This window comes from Coregonus lavaretus, assembly GCF_964263955.1.
Source record: "Coregonus lavaretus genome assembly, contig: HAP1_SCAFFOLD_296, whole genome shotgun sequence".
In the NCBI taxonomy this organism is placed as follows: Eukaryota; Metazoa; Chordata; class Actinopteri; order Salmoniformes; family Salmonidae; genus Coregonus; species Coregonus lavaretus.
In genome coordinates, this window is record NW_028156611.1 from 251,201 (window position 1) to 266,519 (window position 15,319).

General features: G+C 43.2%; 1 protein-coding gene across 1 annotated transcript; it reads left to right on the plus strand.

Moving 5' to 3' along the window:
* Window positions 1-246: 246 nt before the first annotated feature.
* On the plus strand, window positions 247-1,455 carry tmem121b (transmembrane protein 121B; the record flags this gene model as incomplete). The annotated part of the gene is made up of 1 exon (XM_084200167.1): window positions 247-1,455. The coding sequence occupies one exon, from the start codon at window positions 247-249 to the stop codon at window positions 1,453-1,455; it is 1,209 nt and encodes a 402-aa protein (XP_084056293.1).
* Window positions 1,456-15,319: the final 13,864 nt, after the last annotated feature.

Below are 15,319 nucleotides of genomic sequence, written 5' to 3' on the forward strand. Positions count from 1 at the left end.
GTAATAACTCGTTGAACTACTTAAGACGTTGGCTCGAATATAGGTTGTGCCTTTAGATTTCGAGAAAGTTAACAACTAAGGAATGATTGTTCACTTCTCTCACTGACTTCTCAACCCCCGAACACCGGCCTGTTCCCGGAAGTCTCGCGATGTTGCGCCTCTGGGTTTAGAAACTCTGTGCTAAAAGCATCTATCATCTAGTAGAGAGGAGAGAAAGGGAGGCGAACGCGCAAATACATGCATACAATGATAGCAGAAATTGGTGCCAAGGCCAGCTCCCGCTATCCCCATCCCCAAGCAGCTGTGATCTGCCCTGACTCACCCGTTTCATCGGCCCCGGACCACGGCGTCGGACAGCTGTTCATCCGTAGCGCCTCGTCCAGGAGGGACACACGGACGTCCGCGGGAAGTATCAACCCAGACGAGAGCTCCATCAAGCCGCTGGTATCCGGAGTATCCTCCGCTGCTACAGCCGCCTATATCATGACCTCGGGGGAATTCATGCAGACCGCTCCCCTGTTCGGCCAGAGGTCCAAGAGGAACGTTCTCTACAAGATCCTGTGTTTCCTCATTCTGATATTCCAAGGAGGCATTCTAGATTTCTACCTCATCATCTTCACGGATCTGTACTGGTGCTCGTGGATCGCCACGGACCTGGTGGTGATCTCCGGCTGGGGGATCTTCTTCGTGAAGAACGCCAGGAGCAAGAGAGAGCGGGCGTGTGGATTCCACCAGAAGAGCTCTATATTCGGCTGTAACCTCGGGGAGTTTACCTACGCCTACCTGGCCTGGCTTATCTACGTGATCGCATGCACCCCTAAAATGGTCCTCGTTCTGGAGACTTCGATATTAGATCTCATCGCGCTCAAAGTTCCATTCGGTGTAACTGGATTTAAGATCATCATGTTGCTCTCGGCCCCATTGCTCTACTGCCTCATCAATTCTATCACAGAGGACCAGAACGGAGCCACGCGCCACCGGTCCCAGAGCTGCTTCACGACCACCTGTCTGGACCTCGTGGACTGCTTTACCCTGGTGGAGATGCTTCTGAGGAACGAGATACCGACGGTCTATTTAAAATACACGGTCATCTCGGTGTATTTCATCGCCCTGGGCGTCCCGGTGGTGTGGTTATATGAGCTGACGGCCTCCGAGATGCGGTGCCGCTGGGTCTGGGCTAGGTTCCTGACCGGGGTGTTGGTCAACGCTCCACTTCTGGTGGTCCGGTGCTTCCAGGTGTATGTTCACAAGATGCCCGTGTCGGTGTTCATGTTTAAGAATATGTTCTTCCTGGCCTGTAAGAGTCTGGACCTGATGGAGCAGTGCTTCACAGTGCGGGGAGTCGGGAGGTTCGGCGAGGGAAGCAACCCGGCGCAGTTCTCTCACTGTGTCTCCGAGAACGATATGTGTCCCCATGGATATGTCAACACCCTGGCCGTTACCACGCAGTCCTAGGCCGGCTTGGATCTCACCCTGGCCGTCACTACCTAGACCTAAAACGGCCTGGATTTTTGATTTTATCCCCCCGGAGGATGGAAGGCACATGAGTGATGATGGAGGAAGAATTTTGAGGGACAGGACAGGGGATACGTCCCAAACGGCACAGTATGCCCTATATAGTGCATTACTTTTGACTAGGGCTCATGGGGCTTTGGTCAAAATTAGTGCAATATATAGGGAATAGGGTGCCAATGGGGATGCACCTGGGTGGGGACGCACGCCAGGTGTCAATCAACAACAGCTTTATTGACGATTTCTCATTTATTCAGATGAACATCGATCACAACAGGTGCTACAGAATCATTATGCATCAACTACAGCTGTGATAGACCTGGCCTCTGGGTATTCTTGTGAAGTAGTGGTGGTGGTGGTGGTGGTTGATTAGTGGGGTTCGTGAATTGAAATCATTGACTTGCACTTGAATTGTGGGGTACTTTAGAAAAGTGAGAATCGTTTTCTTTGTTTTTATTTGATGGATTAGTTGGCAAAGTGCAGGAAAGATTGTGGTTTGAAATTGAATCTTGGACATGGTCTCAATGTCGATGTAAATTCATGTTTTAATATTGGTAAGTCTCGTCTCCAAATCTGTGAAACTTCCAAATACCATTTCCTAATCAATTAATCGATTGAAACCTTGTGGTAATTTAGATGCGTAATTAGTGCGTAATTGCGGTATACGTAATGATTCCAATGTTTAATCATGTCCTCTCAGTTCCTAAACCCTTTTGGGGGGATATGTAATGTTTTATCAATATAAATCAATTGCTATTTCTTAAGAATTTGACATCGCTATGTGCATTTTACTGTATGCTTTGAAGTACCATGACAATACGTCATGTCAAATGATGAGACACGGAGCAGACATCCAATTGAGCAGCTATGTATTACTCTCTGTGTCTGTCTCTCTCTCTCTCTCTCCTCAAGACAAGGCCTACCTCTTTGCATCCAGTCAATATCATCTGGGCTATCTATCGGTCAACATGTGTACCGACATTCTTGACTGATGGAATTTATACAGGGTCAGCCATTGCAATTTGTCACGAGAAATTTTAAAGGAGCTTCAAAAAAATGTTTTTGAATAGAGGGCGTTATAAATGTGATAACATTTCGATCTAACGTGGTGAGACAATCTTTCTCCAAGGTGCTATGAAGGAATGTGGAGCGATGGGATAAGATGGGAGTGAAGTTGATATGCGAGGTGTTTGACATCCTATTGCAGGAACTCTGGGTAAACAGAATAACCCACCTATTACCGACAGAAGGCCCTTATGTAGATGAGGTCAAGAGGTCACTGCACGACCAATAGAACAGGGTCGCAGACAAATTGGAGAATATATCACAGCCGTACACTTGTCATCCCAAATGTAGGTCGCTGTTTCCCCTATTGGTCTTATCATACAGTATCTCTGGTGAAAAACACAAATACGAAATGATGTTAGGTAAAAAAAATGCCAAATACATATTGGTAATGACTGGGATCTGCAGAGCAGACACTCGTACAGTATATAACATCAGCCTACATCTTGGATTTACTGCGCGACTAAAAGTAGTCCATTTAGTTTCCAGTGCCTCGGCCTCTGGTCATTAAATACATCTTGGATTTACTGCGCTACTAAAAGCAGTCCATTTAGTTTCCAGTGCCTCGGCCTCTGGTCATTAAATACATCTTGGATTTACTGCGCTACTAAAAGCAGTCCATTTAGTTTCCAGTGCCTCGGCCTCTGGTCATTAAATACATCTTGGATTTACTGCGCTACTAAAAGCAGTCCATTTAGTTTCCAGTGCCTCGGCCTCTGATCATTAAATACATCTTGGATTTACTGCGCTACTAAAAGCAGTCCATTTAGTTTCCAGTGCCTCGGCCTCTGGTCATTAAATAGATCTTGGATTTACTGCGCTACTAAAAGCAGTCCATTTAGTTTCCAGTGCCTCTGCCTCTGGTCATTAAATACATCTTGGATGTAATATAATGAACTCAACCTAATGGTGATCTGTGACATTTCCTGATCCTGTTTCTTATTCACTTGTCTGATGGGAAAACAGTGAGCTGAATATAGCCTGAGTGCCAGTCTGTATGTGCCATCATGCCAACGCCTTGTCACTCAGCCTCATTGCATGCCAAACTGTATGTCTTGACAATGACGACACGGAGCTGGCAAGAACACCAACGGATCTAATGTAACCGTGTTGCTTCCGTCCCTCTCCTCGCCCCTACCTGGGCTTGAACCAGGGACCCTCTGCACACATCGACAACAATCACCCCTCGAAGCACCGTTACCCGTCGCTCCACAAAAGGCGCGGTCCTTTGCAGAGCAAAGGGGAAACAACTACTTCAACGTCTCAGAGCGAGCGACGTCACCGATTGAAATGCTACTAGCGCGTACCGCTAACCGTTTCACCCCGGTTACACTAAGACCGGGCTATGCTGAACGTGCAGGTTGAGGATGAATAGGAATTATAAACTGCTACGAAAACGTTGTGCCTTTTGAGTGCAGTGTTGAAACAGTGTTGTCAGGTTGGGGGATTGTGGATGGCTTTCTTCATTAAGTGTTGTGTACACGAGTTGTGGACTAAAAGGAAGTGATATTTTATCATATAAAGTCAAATGAAAATATTTCTATTGAGGGATTTTAAAATGAGTTGTCCTTCTGCCTAGCCTTATGTTGACTGATTGCACTCAAATTAAAAAATGGAATGGCTCTTTCTTGCTTCTGTTTGTTCATAATCAATCAAGACAAAAGTATTTACATGTTATTATGTGCAGTCAATTGGTGTAAAAGATGGAGACTCGTGATCAACCAGACAAAAACACAGATAATTCATTTGAGAAAACCAGGTACTAAGATACGTTTTTTTTCTTCCAGTTTTTGTTTTGGTGAAGACGTTCTTATGTTTACTAGCAATTATAAATATTTGTGTATTTTTACCGATGAACATATGACCTTTCTATACGGAACGTCTGCCCGACTCCGCAAGTAACGCTCTTAGGGGGAGTTATAGGAAAAACTAAAACACTCAAAGATATTGGTGTATGCTACGTATTCCAAACTGTGTCAGACACGCGTGTGTCCTGTTCTGGATTATTTAGCAGGTGCCAAGAGGTATCCTAAAAAATGAACAGAGCAGTACGTTACTTTTTATGTGTCCACAAGTTTGCACCTATACTTGCAATTACTGGGGACACGGGCTGGGAAACCCTGTGAGGTGAGACGGAAGGCGTGTACGGTGAGACTTTGGAATAGATTGTTGGATATGCCAACTGCCAGAATAGCCAGTCAAGTTTTTCAATGGAATCTATCCATAGGGGGGAGCCTGGGCAACTGAAATGTCTGACCTTTTTCAACAGTCTGACCGTGAACATCTGTATGACAACCAAATTAAATTTAATGGAGACATAGATATTATTTTTTTTTAAACAACTGTTGATGCAATATGAAAGAAAATGGGTGGAGGAGATTCATCATGAACCCAAATTGAGAACCTTTTTGTTTGATTAAGGGTGAATTGGTGTGTGAGAGATATATTATGTATAACCTACCGAAACGCAAGAGATCGCTATGTACACAGGTATGATCAGGGACATTGCCTCTGCCTAAACAGGTTGGTATAGTGGTGAAACGGAAGAGGAAAGACTATGTAACTATCGTGACCTGGAAGAAATAGAGAATGAAACTCATTATATCCTCTACTGTCCTTTCTACCACGATATACGCTTGCTCTTACTCCAGAAAGCACACCAGATATACCCCTGGCATTATGTGGCTGAGGAGACAGACCACCAGATATACCCCTGGCATTATGTGGCTGAGGAGACAGACCACCAGATATACCCTGGCATTATGTGGCTGAGGAGACAGACCACCAGATATACCCTGGCATTATGTGGCTGAGGAGACAGACCACCAGATATACCCTGGCATTATGTGGCTGAGGAGACAGACCACCAGATATACCCTGGCATTATGTGGCTGAGCCATGAGGAGACAGACCACCAGATATACCCCTGGCATTATGTGGCTGAGGAGACAGACCACCAGATATACCCTGGCATTATGTGCTGAGGAGACAGACCACCAGATATACCCTGGCATTATGTGGCTGAGGAGACAGACCACCAGATATACCATGGCATTATGTGGCTGAGGAGACAGACCACCAGATATACCCTGGCATTATGTGGCTGAGGAGACAGACCACCAGATATACCCAGGCATTATGTGGCTGAGGAGACAGACCACCAGATATACCCTGGCATTATGTGGCTGAGGAGACAGACCACCAGATATACCCCTGGCATTATGTGGCTGAGGAGACAGACCACCAGATATATCCTGGCATTATGTGGCTGAGGAGACAGACCACCAGATATACCCCTGGCATTATGTGGCTGAGGAGACAGACCACCAGATATACCCTGGCATTATGTGGCTGAGGAGACAGACTACCAGATATACCCTGGCATTATGTGGCTGGGGAGACAGACCACCAGATATACCCTGGCATTATGTGGCTGAGGAGACAGACCACCAGATATACCCCTGGCATTATGTGGCTGAGGAGACAGACCACCAGATATACCCTGGCATTATGTGGCTGAGGAGACAGACTACCAGATATACCCTGGCATTATGTGGCTGGGGAGACAGACCACCAGATATACCCTGGCATTATGTGGCTGAGGAGACAGACCACCAGATATACCCCTGGCATTATGTGGCTGAGGAGACAGACCACCAGATATACCCCTGGCATTATGTGGCTGAGGAGACAGACCACCAGATATACCCTGGCATTATGTGGCTGAGGAGACAGACCACCAGATATACCCTGGCATTATGTGGCTTAGGAGACAGACCACCAGATATACCCCTGGCATTATGTGGCTGAGGAGACAGACCACCAGATATACCCTGGCATTATGTGGCTGAGGAGACAGACCACCAGATATACCCTGGCATTATGTAGCTGAGGAGACAGACCACCAGATATACCCTGGCATTATGTAGCTGAGGAGACAGACCACCAGATATACCCTGGCATTATGTGGCTGAGGAGACAGACCACCAGATATACCCTGGCATTATGTGGCTGAGGAGACAGACCACCAGATATACCCTGGCATTATGTGGCTGAGGAGACAGACCACCAGATATACCATGGCATTATGTGGCTGAGGAGACAGACCACCAGATATACCCTGGCATTATGTGGCTGAGCCATGAGGAGACAGACAACCAGATATACCCTGGCATTATGTGGCTGAGGAGACAGACCACCAGATATACCCTGGCATTATGTGGCTGAGGAGACAGACCACCAGATACACCCTGGCATTATGTGGCTGGGGAGACAGACCACCAGATATACCCTGGCATTATGTGGCTGAGGAGACAGACCACCAGATATACCCTGGCATTATGTGGCTGAGGAGACAGACTACCAGATATACCCTGGCATTATGTAGCTGAGGAGACAGACCACCAGATATACCCCTGGCATTATGTGGCTGAGGAGACAGACCACCAGATATACCCCTGGCATTATGTGGCTGAGGAGACAGACCACCAGATATACCCCTGGCATTATGTGGCTGAGGAGACAGACCACCAGATATACCCTGGCATTATGTGGCTGAGGAGACAGACCACCAGATATACCCTGGCATTATGTGGCTGAGGAGACAGACCACCAGATATACCCTGGCATTATGTAGCTGAGGAGACAGACCACCAGATATACCCTGGCATTATGTGGCTGAGGAGACAGACCACCAGATATACCCTGCCATTATGTGGCTGAGGAGACAGACCACCAGATATACCCTGGCATTATGTGGCTGAGGAGACAGACCACCAGATATACCCTGGCATTATGTGGCTGAGGAGACAGACCACCAGATATACCCCTGGCATTATGTGGCTGAGGAGACAGACCACCAGATATACCCTGGCATTATGTGGCTGAGCCATGAGGAGAAACTGAAATGTTTTTTTTGTCCATTGTGAAATTTCCGTTTGCGCAATATTTAGGTAAAGCCTGGAATAAAAGAAAAAAGGGCTACCTATAATTACATTGTAAAAATATTTAGCTTCTATGTGGTAAATGGTACGTCGTGTGTATATAAGATTGTGTACATGCTTGTCTCCCATATGAATCTTCTCTTTGTGGCAGACCGGGTTCAAATGCCTTCTGTTTCACTGTTCTGGATTTATTTATCTGTATATGTTATGTATGTATATATATATATATGTACAGTGTGTATGTATGTATATTATTTTACTGCTCTTGGGATATAATTATTGTTTTGATAAACGTATTTATTCATATGTATTGATTTTTACGTTAGAATGTTTCACTCTTTATGCGATGTGCAATGCAGAGAACACCGGCAGAATAATTATATAATTTAATTACCACAGTGAATTATTGTAATCTTTGTTTATGTGTCAATTAATCCCATACGGGATGGGTTGCCATCTGGCGATTTGACACGAAAATAAAATGTACTTCATTCATACAATGTTTTTATACTTTTTCGACATTATTTACGTACCAATGACACTTCTGCATATTGAGATATTGAAAAGGTTATTTTTTTGCGCAATAGGTACTTGGGGTTTAGAGATAATACAAGATAGCCTGGCCCCAGATCTGTTTAGAGATAATACAAGATGGCCTGGCCTCAGATCTGTTTAGAGATAATACAAGATGGCCTGGCCTCAGATCTGTTTAGAGATAATACAAGATGGCCTGGCCTCAGATCTGTTTAGAGATAATACAAGATGGCCTGGCCCCAGATCTGTTTAGAGATAATACAAGATGGCCTGGCCCCAGATCTGTTTAGAGATAATACAAGATGGCCTGGCCCCAGATCTGTTTAGAGATAATACAAGATGGCCTGGCCCCAGATCTGTTTAGAGATAATACAAGATGGCCTGGCCTCAGATCTGTTTAGAGATAATACAAGATGGCCTGGCCCCAGATCTGTTTAGAGATAATACAAGATAGCCTGGCCTCAGATCTGTTTGTGCTCTCATGAAGAGGGCACGAAAACACCTTTCCCCCTCAGCAGACTGAAAAGATTTGGCATGGGTCCCCAGATCCTCAAAAGGTTATACAGCTGCACCATCGAGAGCATCCTGACCGGTTGCATCACCGCCTGGTATGGCAACTGCTCGGCGTCCGACCGTAAGGTGCTACAGAGGGTATTGCGTACGACCCAGTACATCAATGTGGCCAAGCTTCCTGCCATCCAGGACCTATATACTTGGCAGTGTCAGAGGAAGGCCCAAATAATTGTCATAGACTCCAGTCACCCAAGTCATAGACTGTTCTTTCTGCTACCATGCGGCAAGCGGTACCGGAGCGCCATGTCTAGGTCCAAAAGGCTCCATAACAGCTTCTACCCCCAAGCCATAAGACTGCTGAACAATTAATCAAATGGCCACCCGGACTATTTATATTGACCCCCCCCCCTTTGTTTTTACACTGCTGCTACTCACTGTTTATTATCTATGCATAGTCACTTTACCCCTACCTACATGTACAAATTACCTCGACTAACCTGTACCCCCGCACATTGACTCGGTACTGGTACCCCCTGTATATAGCCTCATTATTGTTATTTTATTTTTTACTTTTGTTTATTTAGTAAATATTTTCTTAACTCTATTTCTTGAACTGCATTGTTGGTTAAGGGCTTGTAAGTAAGCATTTCACTGCAAGGTCTACACCTGTTGTATTCGGCACGTGACAAATAAAATTTGATTTGATTTGCTCATTGTCATGAGTTGTCATGACAGCACAAACAGACGCATCCAGGCTAGATAAGACAAGTTGTAACAATGTAAACTACCGGTCAAAAGTTTTAGAACACCTACTCATTCAAAGGTTTTTCTTTATTTTTACTATTTTCTACATTGTAGAATAATCGTGAAGACATCAAAACTATGAAATAACACATGGAATCATGTAGTAACCAAAAATGTGTTAAACAAATCAAAATATATTTTAAATTTGAGATTCTTCAAATAGCCACCCTTTGCCATGATGACAGCTTTGCACACTCTTGGCATTCTCTCAACCAGCTTCATGAGGTAGTCACCTGGAATGCATTTCAATTAACAGGTGTGCCTTCTTAACACTTAATTTGTGGAATTTCTTTCCTTCTTAATGCGTTTGAGCCAATCAGTTCTGTTGTGACAAGGTAGGGGGGTATACAGAAGATAGCCCTATTTGGTAAAAGACCAAGTCCATATTATGGCAAGAACAGCTCGAATAAGCAAAGAGAAACGACAGTCCATCATTACTTTAAGACAGTCAGTCAATCTGGAAAATGTCAAGAACTTTGAAAGTTTCTTCAAGTGCAGTTGCAAAAACCATCAAGTGTTATGATGAAACTGGCTCTCATGAGGACCACCACAGGAATGGAAGACCCAGAGTTACCTCTGCTGCAGGTGATAAGTTCATCAGAGTTACCAGCCTCAGAAATTGCAGCCCAAATAAATGTTTCACAGAGTTCAAGTAACAGACACATCTCAACATCAACTGTTCAGAGGAGACTGTGTGAATCAGGCCTTCATGGTCCAATTGCTGCAAAGAAACCACTACTAAAGGACACCAATAATAAGAAGAGACTTGCTTGGGTCAAGAAACACCAGCAATTTGTCCTTTGGTCTGGAGTCTAAATGTGAGATTTTTGGTTCCAACCACTGTGTCTTTGTGAGACGCAGAGTAGGTGAACGGATGATCTCCGCATGTGTGGTTCCCACCGTGAAGCATGGAGGAGGAAGTGTTATGGTGTGGGGGTGCTTTGCTGATGACACTGTCTGTGATTTATTTAGAATTCAATGCACACTTAACCAGCATGGCTACCACAGCATTCTGCAGCGATACGCCATCCCATCTGGTTTGGGCTTAGTGGGACTATCATTTGTTTTTCAACAGGACAATGACCCAACACACCACCAGTCTGTGTAAGGGCTATTTTACCAAGAAGGAGAGTGATGCAATGCAATGCAAATATCACGGTACAGCTATATGGACACTCAATCATTACGGTATTTTTTATTGGTAAATTTACAAACATATATTATGATAAATAGACTTGAAACTTGTATCTCATTATGGTAAATGGTGAAATAAGTATAGCCAGTTATAATTGTAATGGCTTAGCTGATAATAACAAAAGAAGAACAATATTTACATGGCTCAAAGAGAAGGAATATAATATCTATTGTTTACAGGAAAATATACTTCTCCCATGGGCAAAGAAACTCAAAAGGGGTGATGATATTAATTAATAGTAATTTCGATCCGAATGTGCAAATTGTCCAAATAGATACGCAAGGTAGATGGATGATTTTAAATATGTTATTGGACCATAAACAGATATGGCTCATTAACCTTTACGGACCAAATAATGATGATCCACACTTCTTTGACAATATATATAATAAATGATCAACCCTGCAAGCAATTCAAGACAATATTATTATGGTGGGGGATTATAATACTGTTTTAAATAGATCAATGGACCGTAAAGGAAATCACACCACAAGCAATCACCCACATGCTCTTAAGGAAATCATGAATGTCATGGATACATTAGAACTAGTAGATATATGGAGGCTTAAATATCCTGATCTAGTGAGATATACACTGCTCAAAAAAATTAAGGGAACACTAAAATAATACATCCAAGATCGGAATGAATGAAATAATCTTATTAAATACTTTTTTCTTTACATAGTTGAATGTGCTGACAACAAAATCACACAAAAATTATCAATGGAAATCAAATGTATCAACCCATGGAGGTCTGGATTTGGAGTCACCCTCAAAATTAAAGTGGAAAACCACACTACAGGCTGATCCAACATTGATGTAATGTCCTTAAAACAAGTCAAAATGAGGCTCAGTAGTGTGTGTGGCCTCCATGTGCCTGTATGACCTCCCTACAATGCCTGGGCATGCTCCTGATGAGGTGGCGGATGGTCTCCTGAGGGATCTCCTCCCAGACCTGGACTAAAGCATCCGCCAACTCCTGGACAGTCTGTGGTGCAACGGGGCGTTGGTGGATGGAGCGAGACATGATGTCCCAGATGTGCTCAATTGGATTCAGGTCTGGGGAACGGGCGGGCCAGTCCATAGCATCAATGCCTTCCTCTTGCAGGAACTGCTGACACACTCCAGCCACATGAGGTCTAGCATTGTCTTGCATTAGGAGGAACCCAGGGCCAACCGCACCAGCATATGGTCTCACAAGGGGTCTGAGGATACCTAATGGCAGTCAGGCTACCTCTGGCGAGCACATGGAGGGCTGTGCGACCCCCCCAAAGAAATGCCACCCCACACCATGACTGACCCACCGCCAAACCGGTCATGCTGGAGGATGTTGCAGGCAGCAGAACGTTCTCCACGGCGTCTCCAGACTCTGTCACGTCTGTCACATGTGCTCAGTGTGAACCTGCTTTCATCTGTGAAGAGCACAGGGCGCCAGTGGCGAATTTGCCAATCTTGGTGTTCTCTGGCAAATGCCAAACGTCCTGCACGGTGTTGGGCTGTAAGCACAACCCCCACCTGTGGATGTCGGGCCCTCATACCACCCTCATGGAGTCTGTTTCTGACCGTTTGAGCAGACACATGCACATTTGTGGCCTGCTGGAGGTCATTTTGCAGGGCTCTGGCAGTGCTCCTCCTGCTCATCCTTGCACAAAGGCGGAGGTAGCGGTCCTGCTGCTGGGTTGTTGCCCTCCTACGGCCTCCTCCACGTCTCCTGATGTACTGGCCTGTCTCCTGGTAGCGCCTCCATGCTCTGGACACTACGCTGACCGACACAGCAAACCTTCTTGCCACAGCTCGCATTGATGTGCCATCCTGGATGAGCTGCACTATCTGAGCCATTTGTGTGGGTTGTAGACTCCGTCTCATGCTACCACTAGAGTGAAAGCACCGCCAGCATTCAAAAGTGACCAAAACATCAGCCAGGAAGCATAGGAACTGAGAAGTGGTCTGTGGTCTCCACCTGCAGAACCACTTCTTTATTGGGGGTGTCTTGCTAATTGCCTATAATTTCCACCTGTTGTCTATTCCATTTGCACAACAGCATGTGAAATGTATTGTCAGTCAGTGTTGCTTCCTAAGTGGACAGTTTGATTTCACAGAAGTGTGATTGACTTGGAGTTACATTGTGTTGTTTAAGTGTTCCCTTAATTTTTTTGAGCGGTATATATTACATATTGGATCACTAAAAAATACAATTTTTACATCACCATGTAGTTTACCAATAAAATGGTCTGATGGTGATGTACTTGGAATACATATCCCAAATGAAATAAATGATCTCACTTCAATACATTTTAATAGAAAGTTAGCAAAAATAGAAAAGATCTTGCTACCATGGAAAGGTAAATACCTGTCAATTTGTGGAAAAATCACTCTGATTTAACTCTTTAGTATTATCCCAGTTTACCTATTTGCTTATGGTCTTGCCTACGCCTAGCGAACAGTTTTTTAAATTATATGAGAAAAAAATATTCAATTTTATTTGGAAAGGCAAGCCAGACAAAATTAAACGGGCCTATTTATATAATGAAAATGAATTCGGAGGACAGAAATTATTAAATATTAAAGCATTAGACCTATCACTAAAAGCTTCAGTCATACAAAAGTTATACTTAAATCCGAACTGGTTCTCTAGCAAATTTATAAGATTGTCTCACCCCATGTTCAAGAATGGCCTATTTCCCTTTATTCAGATTACAACCTCTCACTTTCAATTATTTGAAAAGGAAATAATTTCCCAAATATCACTATTTCTAAAACAAGCCATAGAAAGTTGGTTGCAATTTCAATTTAATCCTCCAGAAACGACAGAACAAATAATGCAACAATTATTGTGGTTAAACTCAAATATACTAATTGACAAAAAAACTTTTTTTTTTGACAAAATGTTTAAAAAAGGTATAATCTTCGTAAATGATATCATAGGTAGGACTGGTGGAGTTATGTCGCACATGCAGCTAACAAAAACATATGGAAATGTCTGCTCTACCCAAAATTACAACCAAATAAATGCAGCCTTACCGCAAAAATGGAAGAGGAAAGTGGAAGGGGGAGAAAGTAAGGAACTTGTCTGTCGGCCTTGCATTAAAGAACATAATTGGTTAAGGAAAACTGTGATAAATAAAAAAGTATACCAGTTTCATTTAAGGACCAAAGGATTGACAGCCGTCCCATATAGATTGCAAAATAGTTGGGAAGAGATCTTTGACGTACCGATCCCATGGCATAGTGTTTATGAACTGATACGCAAAACGACACCGGATTCAAAACTTAGAATCTTTAAATTTAAATTATTATATAAAATTCTTGCCACCAATAGAATGTTATTTATATGGGGGATACAATCTTCCCAGCTCTGCAGATTTTGCTGCAAAGAGACAGAATCATTAGATCATTTGTTTTGGTACTGTCCATCTGTAGCTTGTTTTTGGTCACAGGTCCAGGAATGGCTAAAGGATTGCAATGTTTATCTGGAGCTAACCCTGCAGATAGCACTACTGGGTGATCTGAAAAGTCATAGTCAATCGATCAATAATATAATAATACTTTTAGCAAAAAAAAAATATTTTCAATTCACAATCTGTAGAAACACTGAGAATAGAAAGGTTCAGAACTTTTGTAAAACATCACAGTATGGTTGAAATATATATGGCAAATAGAAATCCAATATGGATGGTGTTAAGAGATAGATGGGAGGTGTTGAATGGAGCTGAAGGATGGGACTAACAACTAACAACAACTAATAACAAGATAACTAATAATGTAGGCATACTGTGTCCATAATAAGTATATAGTATGTATAAGCTGGAAGTAGAGGCCTAAGCATTGTTGTTCACTAGTTTACTCCAAGTAGGGAAAGGGTGGTGGTGTTGGAAAGTAATAAAGGGGAGTATATATTTTTTAAAGGATATGTATATATGTATGTATAGTGATGTATGTATAGTGATGGAGTGCTGCATCAGATGACCTGGCCTCCACAATCATCCCCCGACCTCAACCCAATTGAGATGGTTTGGGATGAGTTGGACGGCAGAGTGAAGGAAAAGCAGCCAACAAGTGCTCAGCATATTGACATTTTAGTCATTTAGCAGACGCCCTTATCCAGAGCGACTTACAGTTAGTGAGTGCATACATTATTTTTTTTCATATGTGGGAACTCCTTCAAGACTGTTGGAAAAGCATTCCAGGTGAAGCTGGTTGAGAGAATGCCAAGAGTGTGCAAAGCTGTCATCAAGGCAAAGGGTGGCTACTTTGAAGAATCTCAAATAAAAAAATGTATTTTGATTTGTTTAACACTTTTTTGGTTACTACATGATTCCATATGTGTTATTTCATAGTTTTGATGTCTTCACTATTATTCTACAATGTAGAAAATAGTAAAAATAAAGAAAAACCCTTGAACGAGGAGGTGTGTCCAAACTTTTGACTGGTAGTGTATGTTCTGACAAAAATATGTTTTAATCATATGTATAGTATAGCCCAATAGAGGAAGCAAAGGACGACCAAAGGCGTTCTTTCTTGGATGTAGAATACTGTTTTAAAAGAGTCCAAGACTGACACTGACTGACTACATTTCATTTGTGTTTTAGCAAAATGAGAAATAGAAAACAGATACTATGGTCCTGGTCCCAGCATGAACGTTTCCAATGTCTTGTTGAACCCATTAAATGGGATTTATATTTAACAGATACTATGTTCCCAGCATGAACGTTTCCTATGTCTTGTTGAACCCATTAAATGGGATTTATATTTA